At 27.4% G+C, this 22068-nt stretch overlaps 1 protein-coding gene across 1 annotated transcript; it reads left to right on the top strand.

Moving 5' to 3' along the window:
• Nucleotides 1-3528: 3528 nt before the first annotated feature.
• LOC129984800 (progranulin-like) lies at nt 3529-21318 on the top strand. The gene is made up of 3 exons (XM_056094756.1): nt 3529-3631; nt 9642-9753; nt 20890-21318. Exons 1-3 carry the CDS (start codon nt 3611-3613, stop codon nt 21297-21299), a joined length of 543 nt encoding a protein of 180 aa, XP_055950731.1. The 5' UTR covers nt 3529-3610; the 3' UTR covers nt 21300-21318.
• The last annotated feature ends 750 nt before the right edge of the window (nt 21319-22068 follow it).

Raw genomic sequence — 22068 nt, 5'->3', positions numbered from 1 at the left:
CCCATTATATAACGCGATCATCAGGTTTCACGTTGCATCTAAGCCACTATATAATATTTGTCATCATACTCAGCATTACCATCCATAGTTTAAACAAATAAATGAAATTTCATCGTAAACAAAATTATCTTTTATTTATAATCTACATGTTTCTTTGAACAAATGTTCTAATTTGAGAATAACCAATATGTTTAACATTTTATTATAATGTTAAATACTTTGATTTCTATTAGTTATATTCTTGTTGAAGAACATATTTTTATTTCCTATACATTTTATATTTTTAATTTATTACATTTGTGATTTTTTAAAGAAAACTATGGATATAAAAATAAAACCTTATAAATATGCAATTCTTTTTTTTAAAAATTCTATAAATAAATTGGAGTTTTAATCACATCTCTATCACATTTTAATGAATATCCTTATAGAATATGCAATAATTTCTTTCTTTTATCCTTTATAGAATATGCAATAATTTCTTTCTTTTATCCTTTATAGAATATGCAATAATTTCTTTCTTACCTACACATTATGTCTTTATAATATTGTTGATTTTTGATTATAAAAATTTTTTTCTTACTTTTTATCAAACCAAAAAAAATTATATTTAAAACTTTTTTTATCATTTTCTATTTTTATTATTTAATGGCTTTGCTTCATGATTCATATATGTAAATATTTTGAAATATAAATTTTAATATTTCTTGATTTAATTTCTATATGTCATTCAATCTTTAAAAATAAATTTTTAACTAAATTAGTTTGTTAAATGTTATTTAAAAGCTATAAAATTTTTAAAATGTTTACTTTAATTTAGAATTATAAACTGCACAAAATATTAGAACTCTGCTACATGAGTCAAAGTGATATATATATATTTTTCTTTATAAACACACAAACACTCGAAGTTAAGCAAAAGTATATATCTAAAAATACGAAAAGTCTCTATACTTCTAAATGAAAAACACTTTCACAGTTTATTATCAATATGATCGCATCTATTATCTATACAATGAGAACTTTAAATTGTCATCAATGAAGTTATTGTCAAAAATTCCTGATCATCCTTATTATTTTCCATAATTGTTATACTTTCTCGTGAAAAATTGAAAAACTGTTAACCTGTCCAATATTCTCCTAAAGCAAAATTGCATACTTCATAATATAAAATGTGATAATTAACGTTATTCCAAGTGTTTTCAATCGATATGAATGGCATCTTCCATTCTTAAAATATTCTTTGTTTAAACGGTTGCTTCTGTTTATTTTTTTTAAAGTCAAACTGGCAGCAATAAAAATAATCTAGTACAGAAAAAGCTATTCATCGCATTTACTTGTAAGTCCAAGAATTTAGAACAATCTAGAGTTGAATATCACAGGCCATATTTCATCCTTTTACTTTCTTACATATTTAAAAAGCCATGATTCCTGGAGCCTGGCAGACCCTTTACTTACATCCTTGATATTTATGACAAATAAAAAGAAAGGTCTATTTTTAAGATCTGAAAATTATCAACTAAAGACTGAAATTATCCTTCCGCTAATAATTCCTATTTAAACACTTTAAGTATTAAAAAGCAAAAAATAAGTTAAAATAATTACTGAAATTGCTAATATTAAAAATTTGATATTAACTGCAGTAGCAATACAATGATTTTCTTGTACGGATTTAAAAATTCTAGATTATGCATAAAACAGTTAAGATTTTTATTATTTTTTCATTTGTATCTCGGCGTTACAGATAGATTAATTTAATTTAGTTTAATGTGAAAAAAATTGTCGAACTGAATTATTGTAAAATATATTCGCATCACAGCAGAGAAACATTCTTCGTAGGAAGTTAAAAGACCAAAGTAGGTTCATTAACCTTATTAAAATCTATCGACAATTCTTATTCAAGAAAAAAAAATAATTAATAAAATGTCTTGGCCGATAGAAAGTAACAGAAACAGACGCATATTATAATATTGTGATTTATATGAAAAAACAACAAAAATATGCAAACAACAAAAATATAATTTTAAAATATTAATAAACTTACGAAACCATGTGGAAAGTGAGATTGAACTGTTCACAGAAAGCCTAATTAATTAATTTTTTAAAACAAACACTTATCAACAATTTTATGAAACTTAATCCCGGAATAATAGCTAATCTGAGGCACCTTGGACCAATTTGCTAATTAATAAATAAAAAATAAATTTGGAACTTTATTTCATAATTATTTTATTTAGTACAGAATCTCGAAGCAAGAAATATCCTTTTAACTAGTTGTATTATTTTTTTAAAATCAGATATTACTATCCAGAAATGCATTTTTAATTGTTTTTATAACTTCCATTAATATATTAAGTTTGGTCTATGTATTTCAAATTAAATCATTATTTAATTATACTTTACACAAAGCTGTGATGATCTGTTGGCAAAGTTATATGATCAAACTAAGATTTCAACAAAACTCAGCTATGTATGCATTATAAATTTAATATATTGAAATAAGTATTCTCTTACGGAATGCTGACGCGAAGTTAGGAATCTTTATCGACATATAAGGAGTGTGAAAGAATAGTTTCAATGCAGTTCATGCATGACGTAAGAGGCAATTAAAATGGATAACCAGTGTCTGACCATAGATATAGGTGAGCTTGCGGACCCCTATATCAGGTGACTAGTCCTTCAGATGAGGTTGGGAGTAACAACTCCATTAGAAAAAAAAAAAAAAAAAACTTCGTGTTAAGAAATTTAAAGAAAGAAATTACCAATTGTTTTGGGGGAAACGACTTGGAAAAGACTTTAAGGCTTTGGGACATGGAATGTTTGTCAACTATTAAGGTGACTAATTGGAAAAACTTATGCAAAAACAGGGCGGCATGAAATGGAATTTTGAGGAAGGATAGGGCCCATCTGGGATTGTTGTGACAGGGAAGAATAAGAATAAGAAGTTTCAATTGTTTCATTTCATCCGTGTATTTTAAATCAAGTCATTATTAATATGTATTTTACATGAAGCTGCCCTAGTTTAGAGACGAAATTGTGAGACCAAAATGGGGTTCCATCAAAGATCAGTTGTATATGCAATCCAAGTGTACATTTAATATGCCTTTTTGAAACACCCTCTTTCCTACTAATATGGTATAGGTTAGATATAGTGGCCAGTTCAAAATTATAAGGTCATTTTTGACATATGACTTTGAAAAATAATTTCAGTGTGATTGAGCTAAAATAAATTGTTATTATTGTGAAAAAAATCATTTATTAAATATAACAAAAATTCTCGTGACATATTTCGTTAAACTTCCGGTTATTACTTTCTGTTTAACTATCTTGTAGCATAAGTACCTATGTATATTTGCACATTGTTCAATAATTCGTGAACTCCAAACTCTTTGTTATCGGTTGTTTCGTGTTCTGAGATTAGAAGTTTGTACGAGATAGTGACTATGTTGTTCAACAGAACATTTCTTATTTGATTTCTTATCAGAATCACCTACGATAAGAACTAACTGATAGAAATTTTTCATTTTGGCAGATGAAGTTTTCTGACAGAAAAGTTAGAGGTAAAATTTAATTCGCTTAGCCATACATTGTGATCATCTAGGATTTTCGTATGTGCAACCGTAACCAAATGGTAAGTCTAAGGCTGTTTTCTGTGGTCAATGTCTTTAAGTACATTGAAAATTAAACATAGAATAAGATTTTGAGTGTATTGCATTCCTTAAAAAAATCATTATTTTAAATTTCAGTAAATGAATCTAAACTCGTTATTTTAAAGTAACTTTTGTCTAATGAAAGACTCAAATACATTCTCTGAAAAGAGAACTCTAGCTATATGGAAGACTATTACAGTATGAGCTTAGCCCTTTTAGAGAGAAAATATCAAATATATCAAAAAGTATGCAGTTTCCCAATCCGCTTAAAATTATTATACCTGCTTAAATTTCCAAAGAAGCGCATCTGTCATTAAGAAATTCTGTAAAAGAATCGAACATAACGAAATATAAGTCTGATATTTTTTGAACCTACAACCGATGTATTTCTGAGTCTACATTATGGATATCTTATGGATTAACCAAGGATTCCTCACAGTTGAATCTTCATTCAATAGTTACAATCTTAGAATTATATCATATAACATATCGGCAGTTTGTCGTAAATTTCATTTTCAGCAATCAACTTTTTAAAAAAATCATCAAAGCTAAATAGCCTATAATTAAACCAGAAATATCGTGATCTCGGCGAATTTCTTGCATACTTTAACAATATATAACGAGTTTTGCGCTGAGGGCCATAGTATAATGAAAAAAAGTAATCTTCGTAGAGTTTTTAAAATCTTTTATTTTTCACCGACTGACGGCCAAACATTCATTATTAAAAAATATTTTTCTAGAATTCAAAAGACAAAATAAAAAAATAACAGTCACTAAAATCTTGAAGTTGCATTCTTACAGCATTTATTAGAATTTGTTGTATGTTTTATGTAAAATAAAGCAAAAAAGAAAAGAAGAAAAACCAAGTCTCAGGATAAAGTGAATATATTACTGAATGTGTCCATTTTATATTAATATAGCTGGTATACTGCCATTGCTCCGGTAAAAATATTTTTATTAAGCATTCTTAACAGTTTGCTTTGATTTAGCTTTTGTGACTTTCATTGACTTTCTTGTTTCTTCGCTTGACTCTTCAGCCAGCGGCTAGGCTTCTTGCTTTTGTTTGCCTCCACATTTGAATCCTCTCGTATAATTCCATCAACCTTTGGGATTCCATAATTCCCTATCTTTCATTTCTATTTTTATAATAGATTTTCTTCACATCTTGGTCTTCTTGGCATGATTCTAGGTATCATTATCTTCTTTTTAGTGTTGGTGTGACTGACGTGAAAGCATCGCAGAGTGTCCTTGTTGTTTTCTTCTTTTTTCGATAGGAATGGGACTCAATAACACTTACACAGTCTTAAAATTCATTTAGTACTTTATAAAAATCAAATATACATAGCATAGAGTTGATAAAATAAGGGATGTGAAAAGGGGAAGTAATAATTTTGCTCTTCTATTGATTATGAAAAAGCAATATTTCTATCGTAACTTTAAAAGTAACAAAGGAACGTGTGAGTTAAATTCGATGAAACTATTAAATTGTTTTTGATTTAATTACAATTAATTGAAAGAACAGAAAGTACTTTTGTAAATTGTGTTTGAAATTAATTTTTGAAAATATATTTAAATAAAAGAAAAAATATAAGGAAATAAATTTAGCATATTTAGAAAAATAATTATTTCCACAGAAAATCCTATATGAATCATTTCATCACTTTAATTATTCAGGAATCATCAGCAAAAATATGGGCATAAATCCAAACATTTGGCTTTGTTTTGAGTATGCATTTGAATTTCTTATGATTTAACTAAAAGTCAATGATAACTCAAGTGAAGCTAAACTCCGTCCCCAGAATAACATGTGCAGTTTTTCTACAAATAGTGATCACGTTTAAGGTGGAAGTTTTAGGACAGACAGACAAGGAAATAAACAGAAATTTGCATTTTTTGTTTTATCTAATGTATTATTAAATATCTTTGAGACTGCATTTTATTCTATAATAATAATATAATAAGATAATATAATATAATAATAATATAATATAATAATAATAATAATAATAATATAATATAATATGTCTTATTATATTCTATAATATAATAAGACAAAGGTTTCTTTCTTCAAATATGTCTTCCAAAAGAATTTCCTTGAAACATAATTGCACAATATTTTCTTGTATGACTCAATGCCTGAATTATAATGGAATGTTCATTTACAACATTTGTTATAATTTTCTTCCAAAACAAATGTATTTTAAGCATGACATTTTTTATTGGGGTTAGAACTTTCCACAATAAAGAATGGCATACTTAAATTACAAGCTTCCCCTTATTAATTGTCTTCCTTGATCAACGAAGCGAGCTATTGAGCACTTTCTATGGCCTAGTAGGAATAATAAATCATAATTTTTCAATATATATATGCTTAATTACTAACACTTGTAATAAGTGGATTTATTTTCGTTAACAAGATATTTAGCGGTCAACTGAGTTTTGAAAAGAAAAGCTTCGAACACCATTGAACCAGATCATTCACATATTAATTTGCATGTTTTGCGTTCTTGAAAATATTTCTTGCTTAAAAAGAAAAGTCTCTTATAATCAATAACTTTCCAAGAAAAGTGTAATTATTTATAATAAAAATAGTCGGATTTTCTAATTTTTAAAAATATTAATAATGATATATTTAGCTAATATTCAATTACTACAGTGAGAATATTAAGAATTTGAAATTTCTATTGAATTTAATAAGATTTGAAAACTACGAAAATTTAAAAAAAAAACTTAATTAGTTTAAAAAAAGAAATATTATTATATTTTAGTGTGTGACTTTATGTTTTATAAAAGATAAATTTCATGATTCTGTTATTCCACTTCATTGCCGTTAAAAAAATAATAATGTTAACCATTCCGAACACAGTAATATATTTGAACTACTTCATTTCGCCTTACAATCAAATATTTGTATAATTTCAATAAAGGCATTAATTCATTTCATACATTCATGCATCAAATGAGAATTCTAATTTGTTTACAATGCGTAACAATTCTAATTATTCATTTCGCAGTGATACAAATTTGGATAAATAAATATTTTGCTGTATAATTCAGCAATTCAGAATTAATCTAGCTTAAAAATTATATTCTGATATGTAAAATCCTCGTATTTTCTAAATTCATAACAATACATACAAAAACATACAAAAATACATAAAAATGTATAACATACATACATAAGAAAAAGGTATAACATATATACATAAGAAAAATGTATAACATACAAAAATATAGTTCATAAAATTATATTTCAGCCAGTTGCATCATATTATGCTTGACAGCACGTCATCAATCATTTGTTTGAATTATTATTTATTATATTGTCTTATATTATTATTATGTCTTATATTGAATTATATTGTCTATTTTTTTTTTTCTATATATTTGATTATTTTAAAACTAGAATTCAACATTTTATCAACATATCATTTCTATGCAACAACCTGTTGCATAGAAATTTCACGCGATATTATTGAAATATATTCTTAGAAATGTAATTTGTTTTTTGTTTTCTTGCATTACTTACATTTATCGATATAAAATTTAAATGATTGTTATTTCTATATTTAAAACAATAAATAAATTTAAAGAGCCACTACCCTAGCTGACTCTTTCAATTTACATAAATGAAACACATTTTGATAATATTTATTCGAAATGAAACATATTTTGATAATATTTATTCGAAATGAAACATATTTTGATAATATTTATTAGAAATGAAACATATTTTGTTAATATTCGTTCGAAATGAAACATATTTCGCGTTTATGTATTCGAAACATATTTTGTTAATATTCGTTCGAAATGAAACATATTTCGCGTTTATGTATTCGAAACATATTTATATAAACGAAATTCTAACGAAACGTATTTCTCTATATATTTTTGAAAGTTTAGTAATTTGTATCATTTACTTGCTGGACTCCAACTATCCTTTGTTCACGAGGAAAAACTAAATTTTCCTTCACATCTTTTACGAAGAAAACATAAACGGAATCCCCTAGATCCAACCACTACAATGGTTTTACTAATTTGTATTTTTATATGAAAGTTTACAACCTTTAACATTACCAGCGATAGTTATTTGATCCCCACTGCCACCATTTTCCTGAGTTATTGCTATACAAAGCTTTCGTAGATTACCCATCAGCTATAGCAACAGAAATAATTTTATTAATATATTTCCTACTTTGCAAGCATAACAAACCAAGCAGAGCTTCCCAAAGTCGAAATGTATATAATGGGCATCAATTTTATTTTTGAACTTCACTCTTTTTGCTATATTTAAGCTACAGCTTTAGTAGGGAAATAATTGTTGAGCTTTCAGCTACAATAATTATTTCTCTACTTTACAAGCATAATAAACAAACTAGAATTTTCCAATACCCAAGTGCTTATATTGGGCATCAATGTTATCTTTGAACGTCTCTGCGTTTTCTTTAGAAAGTTTAAAATATATTTTATGTCTTCATGTAATTCAATCAAATTGATATTTCAAGAACATCATAAAATACTTACCGTAAATGATAAAAAATTATTTATTAAGAATAATATGGTCCTGTTTTATTTTTTTTATCTGGAAACCCTTATTATGAGACAATTAACGTTTATATTAAATTCCAACAAAATTTAAAGCTGAATGATATTTGCTGAAGAAACAAGGAATATTAAGTGACATAAAAGAAATTTTATTAATTTAAACATGACCGTAATTAGTGGTAGCGTAATTAGCGGTGACATTGTTGGTTGCCAAAGGTAGTCAGGTAAAACAAAAAATCAATACGCTTTGTAAATAATAGTACCATGTAAAAATCCATTTTTACTTTCTCTTGTATTTAGTATAGAGAAAGTGTAGTAATACTCGATATTTTGAAGAATTTTCACGTTTTAGACCTCCCAGAATTCGAAAAACACATGTTTGGAAAATATCCACCTGTCGGTGATAAAGATAACTTAAAAGCGCTTTGAACTATATGGTTGAAATTTGGTATAAGGCCTTCACACCAAATTTGTCAAATTCTATCAAATTTTGAGCTACATCTGTTCAGAGAAAGTCTGTTTATCCAGTTGATCGAATATAAGTTAACAGAATAAAAATAAAATGAATAGAATTATATGGATAAAAATCGGTACACAGATTTAGAATTTATATTGATATTGTTGTTTCTAATGGCATTTATCGTAGACAAACTCACTGACTTTAGAAGTCAGTGATTTTAAGCCAAGGGTGCATCTCTTGTTTTTCAGTAGATCCATCCATGGGCAAGAGTACGACTTAGCTACACACATCACAACCCTTTTTACGGGCGGACTTCATTCATGCATTTCATTCACTCATCCACAGATCGCAATTTAGACCTAAATCAGAGAACGATCACCCCTGATCCAGTGCCCCCAGTGGTATTACTCTCGACGTTGAAGACTTTGTGATCATGACAGATTTATACGTGCGTCAACCACCACCCACACGGATATTCTTCGGTCGGCGGGTTAAATAAATCAAATTTAGTATGGGTTTCTGTGCCTATGAGTGCCGTTTTGCGTCACATATTTGTTTCAATCGGTTAAGAAAAGATAAAACTCACATTCGATTTTCTGGTGCTGTTTATCACCAGGGATTAATGGCCAAATAACGCGCCAAGGATGACACGATAAATTTAGTAAAGATCCTAAATTCGCGTCAAAAATTAATATTTTGTAACTATTGTACGCCAGTGCCATGCAAGGCGTTCTTTGTCATGATAAGTTTATTAAAGAATGTATGAGAAAATTTGGTAAAGATCACTCCTGCTGATTGTTACCTGTTATGATTATTTTATTGTCCAATATGTTAATATTTTTGAATATGTTATTAGTTACATTTCATTTCCTTGTAATATTTTTAAATTTTTTTTCTTCTTGTTATCATTTTAACTTTAATAGTATGAAATAACAAATAAATTCATAAATATTTATTGATTCTTAATTTTTTTATTACATGTTCAGATAAAAATATCTGCACTGAAGTGTTTATACTGGACCTCAATATTATTTTTGTGCTACACCCCTATTTGTAATGCAGACTTATCATGCCCGGATGGAACTCTGTGCAAAGATGGTGAGTCCTTGTTTCTAAAATTTATGAATTTATTAACAATATAATAAATGGCGTGTCAAAATCAAATGCTTGTGATGTTAGTTATATAGAGCTCCAGAGTGCTCATTATTACACTCTAACTTTTATATTAGTATAGTTTCATTTTCAGTATTATAGTTTCATTTTAACTTTGCCTATATTAAAACTTTGTATTTAACAACATTTTTCTGAAGAAATATTACTTGCAACTAATTAAAAACAATTAAGAAACTCTAAACCTCTAAACTTGGATAGCATAAGTCCAGGTCTTCTCATAGCTCTTTTATTTGCAAAGACAGCACAACATATTCCTCTACAATTGTGTTAATCACTAGATATTAGAAACCTTTTAAATAATTCAGAGGAAGAGTGGATACATATGTTTCGTACTAAAAAATGCCCACATATATATAATATATAAATAATTATATTATTTATATAATATAATATAATATATAGATAAAAACATATTATTTGTATCACTAAAAAAATATAGTAAATCAAAGAATATTCACTCAAAATGGAAGCTTTCATAAAATATTGGTTGATTTTAACTATACAATTTACAAATATTTCAAAAAAATAAGCCAAACAGTTTGCTTTTCTCAGGATTTTCTTTGGCAGTTTATTGTCTTATAAATTAACTTATTTCATCCTTTGTATTTTATTAATTTTAATAGTTTTCATAGAATTATAAAAATTTCTGGAAAGCGTTTCATGCTAATGTTATCACAATGGTTTGAGACATATAATGCAATCAAAAAGTCTACAATTTTTCATTTACTCCTTTTTAAAGATTTCGTTTTTACTCTTAAAATATTAACTGAAATTAATATAAGTATTTCTTAATTTTGTCTTAATTTCCTTTTCAAAGACTTCAACAAGAAATGTAATTGCATATTTTACACTTGTCTATGACTTGTTCTATGACTTTGCCATTCTGTTATTATTCAGCTTAAATCTGAATAATCTAAAATCTATCTAAATCTCTCTAATATCTAAACTAAGATTGTGTCATTGACAATGAGGTCTAGCCAAATAAGATTTATTTAATTCCTGAATTTAATGTGAAATCCCTCCTAATCTTGTCAAAATAGCTAATTTCTAAATTCTAAAGGTAAGCACATATATTTCTCATTGGAATCTACTTATTTTTTAAAAATTGTATTTTACATTGTTTGAATCGATAAATAAATAGTAAAAAAATTACTAATTTTTTATTTTTAATCATTCTTCAAAAATTTTATTAATATTTAATAAAATATCAATGCCATCCCGTAATTTAGTCAAAAATAGTTTTTTCTTCTGTGTCTAAAGCTGAACTATATGACGATTTGAATTTATTATTTTTAAACTGTAAATGATATCTGGAGAAAGCACTGATGAATGATTGATAGATATTTTTTCATGGAAACCATTGAAATAGTCTCAAATATTCTGAAACAAAGATGTTCAAAGTTTCATACATCTGCCAATTTAAATCCCAGATAAATAGAATTTATATTATTTAAATATTAGAAGGATAGAAATGGTTTACTAAATTTAATTGATAGATCCGAAAGATGTAAGAACTTAATATTTATATTTTTGGAAGCACAAATGGAATAATATATAATTCTGAATATATTTTTTTACAAATGAAAAAAACATATATATTTTTTAAGTCATTAATAATTAATATGCTTGTATTACTGATCTAACCAATTTTAAGCAATGATCTAAATCATTTAAATCATTGACCTAAACCAATTCATAATGTATACTACAATATATACTATAATCTAATACAAAACTCTAGTACAAAAAACTGTACTAATATTGTAATTTCAGACATAAATAAAAAATAATGCAAAATAAAAATGGCATAAAGCTATTTAAAAAATAATAAATACTTAAAAGTGATAACGTTACAGTATGTAATTTTATAGATACAGATACATAATCATTTCATAAGGCTATAAAAATTGAAATATTAATACAAAATATCACATCTGAGTAAGTAGCGAAAAAAATAACAAAATCCTTCATAACTGGAATGAGAGAATACATTTAAAAAATTTTTATCCGTCATCATTATAGTTATTTAAAAAACAGAAAGGTTAATATAGACTGAAGCATTCCGTCCAACAACCAAAAGATAAGCAATACATTTCGTAAAAAAAATCCCTATGTAAAATTATGCAATTAATTATTATTTGGCATATAATATAACCCTCTTCCGTCACATGAGTGATTAATATATATATATATATTTCACTGAATATTAATCTGAACTTTTATCGTTATCACATGACAAAAGTGTAGAAAAGAGATAAATATTGTAAAAACAGACTAAAGCAATGCCGAAGTAACAACTAATAGATATAACCGGTAGCAATTTTCTCCACTTTTGAGCAAAATGCAGGAATGTTAAGACAAGCACACCTTTGGTGAATTCCGTGTTTATTGTTTTCGCTAGGCCATCGTTCATTGTCAATATTTTCGAAGTTACAATTATGAGAGCAACTGCTCCAGTTACAACCAGCATCTCAATAATTTCGATCATGATAACCAGAGGCAGTAGATAGAATCTGTATCGTCTGGGTATGGGCACATTAGAGCGGTTGTTATAACTTAAATTCGGTTCATTGATCGCTGAGGATCGTTTTACTGTTATATCGATATAACCTTGAACAGCACTGCGACCTGAAATAGACAAAAAATGCAAGGTTATATTAAGATATTGATTATAAATAAATAAGTTTTTTTTAAAATTCAATTCATTTATCAGTGTGCTGAAAAGCGGAATTGTTTCAAGATTTTTAAACATTATCTACATTTTTAGTTTTTAATTTATAATTGATCGTCAATAAAAAAATATAAAATTTTAGACTCCACATACAAATTTACTACCAGTTAACTCCACAAGGATATAAACAATGTTGAATTAAATCATTTGATTAAATAGTAATTAATTTATCAGGACATTTACCCTTTAAAGGGCCATTTTTTTCTAGTCATATTATGTTAAAATATTTTTAGGTTTGAAATTAGAATAAGAAAAGGGATTCATTTAGCTTATTAGATAAATTTAATTTGATTCATTAATTAATTTCGTTAATTAATAATTAAGTAACAAATCAAAACACATTATTTTGTCTGGGATAATGAACTGAAGCATCTAAGTTTCTGACTTACTAAAAACATTTGTCAGAACTTATGCCAACCTACATAATTTCATACAAAGATTGATAAATTTGGTGGGAAGCATACTTCCCACGGCCTTAGAAAGGGTTAAAATAGTATATCGTGGTAAAGAATATTTATGTGTATAAAATTTAAGAAATGTAACTTCTTAATCTGTAAGAGAAAATTCAGTTGGAAAATTCCGTTCTTACAAGCACGAAATAAGGCAAGTTAAATAAAGTTGTGTAAAAACATTGATTTTTTTTTTCTTTTTTGAAGATTGTAAAAACCTGTAACAGGAATCGTTTAAAATTAAACACAGTTTCTAAAAAAAAATCTGTGCTTCATATATATATATATATTATTAAATTTTTTTAAAGATATAAACGATTTTCTTTTCGAAATAAAAGAACTTTAAACTCATCCCATTATAATAACTGTTACAGAATATATTGATTTGATGTATTTAAAATAATTTAAACATGGTAAACATTCGTAAAAAAATGTATATTAGGGAATTATATGACTGTTTATTTTGTACTTATAAATATTTTTAAGTTTTTTTTTTAAATATACACAATGCATCTAATATACATGAAATTTAAAATAACACACACACAGACACACACACACACACACACACACACATATATATATATATATATATATATATATATATATATATATAGAGAGAGAGAGAGAGAGAGAGAGAGAGGGATACACAGACATTGGAATTTTTATTTTCCTTAAAACTAGTAATTTAATATTATGTCAACACCAGGTTGGTGAAACTATCTAACCTAATGCTAATCAAAATAATCTGAGCCATTCCTACCGGCACAAAACAAATGAATTCCTATTAAACGTGCGAACGGTTTAGTGTTAACAGTAACCTTTTTTCAACCGATTGATTTTTAAATTATTCTGCATTTCATTATAATCTGTGCTTATTTATAATGACTTGATTATGGTACGTTCCTGGTTTGAAACTCGATTTCTCCGTAAAATCACTGTATAAGCTGGTTTCGTATACGCCAAGTCCGTAAGGACGAAATGTCTTTCTATCCATTTAGCTCGTAAGGGAAAAGAAGAAAACGTGCCAGCTCATCCTCATCAGCTAAAGGAAAGTGTCTACTCAAACGCCGTTCTCGTCTTCTAACCACTACTTAGAATTGTGAAATCTGACGAAAGTAATATTATTGTTGCTTTCTGAAAAGATATTAATGTAATTTACTATAATGTAATATATTATCAAAGTTGCTGTGCGCATCTCCGCAAACTAAGAAAAATCTTTCTTTTTTCAGAAAATTTGTATGTTAGTTTAAAATCCGCTTCTCCTTCTTTTGTTCCCTTTGTTTCCACTTTTGTATTTTTTTTGTCCTTAAACTTTTTCCTTATTCTTTCGCTTTGTTTTCGTTTTTATAAATTTTGTCACCATATTTGTTTTCCATTGTTATTTTATTAAGTGAGAAAATTTGAATTTTATTATTTTTAATTTTTGTTAGACTCTTTCAGAGACGAATATTAAGACAGAGATTTGATCTTTGAGGATGCATACTAATATTTAAATTAAAAAATGTAATTACACGAATCACACACAAATCAAGGTAAATCTTACAAGTTGTAATATGTTACAATCTACAACCCCCCCCATCCGCACAGTTTTGTTGATTTACAAAAAAAAATACTGTAATAAGGAAAAAAAATAAAACAGATTTTAAAAACGTAATACATAAAGAATATAAATAAGGAAAAATATTTTTAAAGAGATGAATTAACTAATCCTAAATCAAAATTTGCGAATTTTTTTTCCCCATTTACTAGTTAAAATGGAGAACGTGTTCACGATTTCTTACTCCCCTTTTTGGCAGAACATCGACTGTGATGACGTTATAGCTCAGAATATGAATCACGCTTATCGAAAATTCAGATTAAAATTTTTAAAAACAATATAACGTTTGTGTTACAACTTACCCCTATTAGAAATAGCACCGGGCTGCACTACAATGTACAATACAATGCAAGATGAGATATTTTAAAGTACGGATTTTAATAGCAGCATGAAAAAAATCTCGCTGTTAGCAGTAAGAAAAAAAATATAATTATTTCCGTACCTTCTGATTCTACGAAAACTGCTCCGCCTTCCATATCAAAATACTTGTATCTAGAAAGAAAAAAAATTAAAAATTAAAAACAAAGTATTCGACAGAAATATTTTACTAAAGAAATGGAATAGATCTTATGTATTTTAAATATTTATCATAATTAATGTTTAAAATTACATATTAATTCTTCTTTCCCATAGAATAATTTCAAACACATGCCATACTCACATAATAAAACAAAGGAATGAAATATTGCCCACGTTATTTATGTTTTTACTAATAATTTTTCTTATCTTTATGAATAATTTATTATCGTTTTATAAATCATTCATTTTACTCATTTATTTCTAAAAATTACGAAGTTAGTTAAACATATGTTATAAATAAAATATCGCCCCCGCCCTCAATCAAGGTAAGAAAAATTTGAAATGTTTAAAACAATTATTATATACATTTTCCTTTCTAAATTAATTATTTTTCTTTAAAATCAGTTTACAAGTTTCAAAAATATGATCCTTTAATGTTCAAGAGTGCTGTTGCTACTTGCGATAGGCGATGATCGAACTCACAACCTTTGGGTTCGTAGCCGAGTAACAAGACCACTAGACCAAAGAAATTTCTCATGTTTCATAGCTGTTATCTGGCTTATAAAGCGTCACCACATTACTCCCCCTTCAGTGCGTCGGAGGTGAGACGAACGATTTTTTGTCCTGTTTTTGCTGTTATTAGTGGTGATATATTGGCTGTTGCGCCTTATCCATTTTTTTTAATTAGCTGATTATTTATCAGCTTCATTTATTTATTGGCTGATTATTTATCAGCTGACTATTTATCAGCTTCATTTTTTTTATTTATTTATGGTAGAGGGCGCCACAACAGTTGTATGAAGTTTGCGTATTTTCGTCATCGGGTCACCAATGTTGCTATTAGCGATAGGCGAGGATCGGACTCGCAATCTTTGGGTTCGTAGCCGAGTAACAAGACCACTAGACAAAAGAAATTTCTCATGTCTCGTAGCTGTTATCTGGCTTATAAAGCGTCACCACAGTGCCAAACGTCAACACACGTCGAATAAATGCACCAGATAGATATTCAGGCGGTTATCAAAATAATGGGAATACCTTAGATTTATAAAGAATCCTTTATTAGTATGGTGTAGGACCGCATTTCGCATGTAATACAGCTTGGATTCTCTTAAGAATCAATTCATACAAGTGTTTATTAGTGTTTAGAGGAATATTGTACCATTCTTCATAGAGATATTGCGAAAGTTCTGGGACAGATGCCGGTGCAGGATATCGATTCCGATTGAACGCTCTAAAATAGACCATTCAATTATATTGAGGTCTGGTGACTATGCGGACCAAGACAGATGTTTAACTTCTTCCTCGTGTTCATCAAATTATGATTGGTCAAGTCTCGCTGCATGGATAAGTGCATTATGATCATGGGAAATTCCAGAAAACAAAGTGTGCATCATAGGATGGACAAGGTGAGCTAAAATTCCTCTATATTTCTCCCTAGTGATCCTTCCTTTAAAGGTTACGATTAGTCCAGCTGAAACCCACATGTTTGTCCATATCGTGATAGTTCCACCTTCATGCTTGACATCTGGAAGAAGAAAATCATGATCATACACTTGTGCAGGTCTCCTCCAAACGTGCACCCATCCTGCTGTAGGGAAAGGTGTGAAACACGATTCGTCAGACCATATTATTTTCTTTCTTATATCAATCGACCAGGTTTTTTAACGTCGTTTACCATTACTGTTCAGCAACGAATTGTAAAACACTCCGTGCTCTTGTGCATGCGTTAGGATGGGTTTAATGCATCAAAATAGGGGTGAAAGGAAAGATGAAAAGAGGAGATGTTTACATTTACTAGTATCTAATAGGGGATTTGACCTAACAAGGTCAAAAGGAATACCGGAAATGGGCTCATCATTCCACGTCTCATCCCTTAATGAGATGGAGTCGTCGAAATGTGGTAGTCTCAGAATCCGTTGACCAACAATAACATCAGCGATAAGTACCTTGGGAATTGCTTCTCTGCCATAAATATTCTGTTTATGAAGGTGCCTTCTAACTGTAATCCCTGACACTGGAGAATCCAGATGGGTTTGAGCTCTCCGGTCACTTTTGTTGCAGTTGTTGGCTTTTTAGATATTATAATCCGCTTCAATATCCGTCGGTCTCTTTCACTGAGCTTCACCTTCCACCCACTATTTTGTTTTGCTGAACTTGTCTTGCCGCGCTATGTATACGCTATCATAACTTTAGACACCATACCTCTAGAAAAGTCTAAAAGCTGTGACGTTTCAGTCACACTTGCTCCAGCTAGTGCGGCTCCTACAATTTGGCCTCTTTGAAAATGAGAGGTCCGACATTTTGCACTTTTGGAAAAAATCCAAGAATAACAGAACTTTAATAAAGCTGACACATACTACCAGAATGCATACATTGCTATTTATAAAAACAACTGGTGGCTATTTTTATATTTTAATGTTTACGAAGCGCATTCAAAAATGTCACTTTTATTCATAGGTGTTTCCATTATTTTGATAATCACCTGTATTTTAAAAGTTAATTTAATTGGACCTTTATTTGGTTTCAAAAGCTAGCATTTCAAAAGATGAACCATTCTAAATCTAATAGTACTTTGAATATAAAAATTTCTTTATAATAGTAGTTATTAAAATAATCACTGCCAAATTATGTGAATAACATCAATATATAAGTAAAAAACATTAATTAACAAGCATTTTTCACAGACTTTTTGTTGAATCAAAGACATATAGAAATGGTTTCATAGTTTGCAACTTCAAAAAGGTATTTTATGCAACTAAACAATCCCTAATACTTCTATATTTTTTATAATAGCCCTATGTAATGCAAATATTGATTTTAAAATACTATTGGTACCTTAAAATGGTTTCCTTGCCATTATTATATTAATAAAATAATAAATTCAGCACAACGATATTTAGAATGTTGCCATCAGAATTATATCTATGTTTAGGCCTTTAATCTTACTATATTTGAAAAACAAGGAATATTTTTGTATCTAAGATATTACTATACGCAATATGTAATGCGTTCATCAAAATTTAAACAGTATTAAGAAAATGAATTAACTTTATACATTATATAAAAATACAAGATAGAGAACTGGTTTTTAGATTAAGATTCTAAAGTAAGTTTTAAACAATATTTTCTGAAGCTCATCCATTTCAAACTTTTTAAACAATGAAAACAGTTTAAAAGACTTTCGAACTCTAGTCCAAAATATTGTGACATGATAATATTTCAGAATATTTTCTTCTATTTTATTCAATACCGTTGCAATAAGGGGTAATTATAAACGCAGAAACTAAAACATTGAAAAGTATTCAAGTGAAATATATTTGAAAATAATTTGAATAATTGGGAAATTGGAGAAAAAATATTTGAAAGTAAAATTAATATAATTGAAAAGTGCATTTTTTTTTTAATTTTAAGATTATAATTTTTGGCAATTTTGCAATAATATGCTCCAAAGTTACATAGAATAACTTTAAACTTTTAATTACGATTTTATAATCAGTTTGGCCTTTAAAAAATTAAAAAGGATATTTATAAACTTACTTTTATGTTGAAATATCCAACGGTATAAAAGATTTTTCTATATGTTTTCAGCCAGATTACAGTATTCAAGTACCTTTTATAATTTCCAATGTTCTCAATATTATAAGTTATTTCCTGGAATCCAAATGCCCCGATTCCATGGAACTCAGACAATGATAATATGTATTGAATGACTATATAAGGATATCTTTTGCAAAGAATGTCCAATACCAATTTTATAACGAGCCAGTTTCGAGGAAATTAAATTCCAGTTATTTTATTGTGATTCCACAATTCAAATAAAACGTGCGATCAAAAAATAGGATATGATTAGACTAAGGATAAACGAACAATATTATTTATTGTCTTATTTAAATGTCTTTTTTTTTCAGTTTTTGTAGTTCCGCCTTTAGATTAGAACAAATAACATTATTATAAGAATTAAGAGGGATGTAAGAAAGAGAAGGAGTTTAAGATAAAAGGTTCTACTTTCAAACATTTTGCAAATAAATTTAACAAATAAAATATAAGAAATTGAATATGTATTTCATTTTAAAATTCACTTTTTTCTAATTGAGAAGAGAAACGTAGGGTCAATGTTTATCTTAATTAATGAAATAAAGGACATTATAGATGTCATGGCAAATGCGGAGCTCGGATTATAGTTATTTTCGGTTTAGAGAAGATCAACGAGAAAGAATTGGAAAATTAACTATCATATATATATATATATATATATATATATATATATATATATATATATATATATATATATATATATATATATATATATATATATATATATGCCAAAAACAATATTCAAATTAATATATTTTAATTAAAATACTTTTTGCTTAAATTTATATGTTATGCATGTTCTCTTTTATGCATTTCTTTTATCAAATTTGGAAAATGATAAAGGAAAAATAAGCAGATGTGTTTCAAACTTCATTTTTCTATTTTATTCACAGCAGATAGATTGCAAATCTATTAATAACTGATTTCCCTGAATAAAAAAATATTAAAATACTGAAGAAATAAATTATAAATAAGATACAGATAATAAAAATAAATTACCAATTTAAACTTTAAAGAAAACTTATTATTAAAGGGCTCTAAGAGTATTTATTGATAAACAATTAAATAATTGTATCGCATTTGTAATATTATAATTTATTTTAGTAAATCAAAAATTCTTAAAAATACTTTATTACTATGAATTTCATTCAATTATATGAGTCTTGGAATATTTGGAATATAAAAGCATAAAAACATTTTAATGATAACTTATGTAAAACTAGAAAATTTATATAAAAAAAAGTTTCCATTGAAAGTAATACAAAACTTTAATTTAAATGTATTTTTTTATTCCAATCATACTGTATCGTATTTAACATAATCTCTGACTAATTTAAAACAAAGTTTTAGCATTCATAGACAAGTAACTACATTTATTATTAAATATATTTACATGTTTATTATGAATAATTATGTGTACTCTTTTAATTCACAAATATCGTTTGATTCAGTGATCAGTATTTAACCATAGATATTTTCATCTAATGTTAATCTACTTCCTGTTTTCTTTATAATAGAAACCACTTTCAAGAATATTAATTAAATAATAATAATATATTTTAAAAATAATTTTTAGACTTGAAATATTGTTGGGTCTGATAATAAATGATAATTTTTTCAAAAATTTCCTTTTCTTAAAACAGTGTATTATTAATAAATAATAATATAATGAGATGGGAAAATATATTTTTGACCGAGTAACTAAATGCAATTTTATTAATCTGCATTTGGTAACAAAAGAAGCGTGAAATGTTTCTGGTAAGAGAAACGAAAGCATATTTTATTGTACTACTTATACGTAAGATTTTAATTCAATTATCCTTTCAGAAAGTATATAACTATTGTAGATTTAGATTTAATCGTGTAGCAAAGTACGTAAGTATAGAATTAAATCTCTATACATTTTCTCTTAATAAAGAGAGCATTCCGTAATATTTCCAAAGAATGTTATTAGTTTTCTTTACTATTTTCAAGTATTTTGGGAATTTGTTGTTAAAAATTTTACACACTTTGAATAATCTATGTTTTAAATTTCAAAGCTTTATTGCATTTGTTTCAAACACAAGAATGTGTTCCAACACGTCGTATTTTTGAATACAATGCTTTTACCATAAATTGTTTTTTAAGTTGAATAATATAGTACTTATATGAAAACTATTTTCTTTCAGGTAAGCAATGTTGTTCCGTATATCCAGATAAATTCGAATGTTGCGAGATCTGGAAGTTTCTACTAGCAGAAATTGAAGTTGCAGGTCGCGAGCATTTCGTTGGCTTACCTTCAGAATTTGGACGTCTACATCATACCAAACAATGCAGCAGATTCACCTGTACCGGCACTTGCTGCCAGGACCATTGTTGCGAACACTTAAATGCAGAATGTTGCGGCAAGCCGCACCAGTGTTGCCAAGTTGGTTACAAATGCTGTGGAAGAGGACAGTGGTGTTGTCCTTGGAAAGATGCGTGCTCATCAGCATATGGATACTGTATATCATCAGTAATGTCATTAAAACCTTCATCAATGTTGTTGAATTTCATAATTTTCATGTTTTTAGCATTTGTAAATATTAGTGTTCTATAAAATTATTTTTTAAAAATCATTTTGACGAACAATTCAATTACTGTGATATAATTTCTTTAATGAGAGTTGTATTAAAATTTTGTGAAACAAAAATCTGTATTTATTACTTATATTAATGAAAATTTGAGAATGGAACTCATGATTTTATTCTGAATATATCAATAAAGGAAATTAATGTTTAGGCTTTTACTAGCAAACAAAAAGTCTGATCATAATCAATGCATGGCTAATTGATCTTGATTGATTGATTCTTGCAACAGGCAGATGAACGACTTGGATCTTTAATTTCTGGAGCACTGCTTGCTAATAATGATTAAAAATAATAAAAATCCATTCATATCATTCCAGGATCTAATCGCATATAAAAAGGAATTAATTATTTAATCATCAGGTAAAGGTCTTTTCTCTCCTATATTAACATGATACATTATGATATTTTATTTTATTTCATGTTAGAATAAATCGAGTATGCATCTAAGAAATCTTATCTTATATTCTGAAAAAAAAAAAAAATCTGCAGATTTCATGTCAACACCAATACAACATTTCATTTATCCATCACTTTGTTTCTTTAAGTTGCTGTATCAACTGATCAACAATAAAAAAGACGTATTTTCTAACAGATTCAAACCAAATTAAGTCATATGTGACTATATATGACATACATTATCAATATATGATGCCAATAAAAGAACAAAAATTAAAATTTGCACATATAATTTTAATTTATATTCAAACTAAACTAAGTCATATGTGATTATATATAACA

Source organism: Argiope bruennichi, chromosome 9 (genome assembly GCF_947563725.1).
Source record: "Argiope bruennichi chromosome 9, qqArgBrue1.1, whole genome shotgun sequence".
Lineage (NCBI taxonomy): Eukaryota > Metazoa > Arthropoda > Arachnida > Araneae > Araneidae > Argiope > Argiope bruennichi.
Note: the sequence above shows the minus strand (reverse complement) of the source record. Positions and strands in the feature narration are given on the sequence as shown.

What these genes read in the sequence shown, in the direction of transcription:
- LOC129984800 (XM_056094756.1), top strand. Translation starts at nt 3,611, where the DNA reads ATGTGCAACCGTAACCAAATG. An exon ending in TGTGCAACCGTAACCAAATG is followed by an intron (nt 3,632 to 9,641) that starts GTAAGTCTAAGG and finishes TTACATGTTCAG; the next exon opens with ATAAAAATATCTGCACTGAA. An exon ending in TGGAACTCTGTGCAAAGATG is followed by an intron (nt 9,754 to 20,889) that starts GTGAGTCCTTGT and finishes ATTTTCTTTCAG; the next exon opens with GTAAGCAATGTTGTTCCGTA.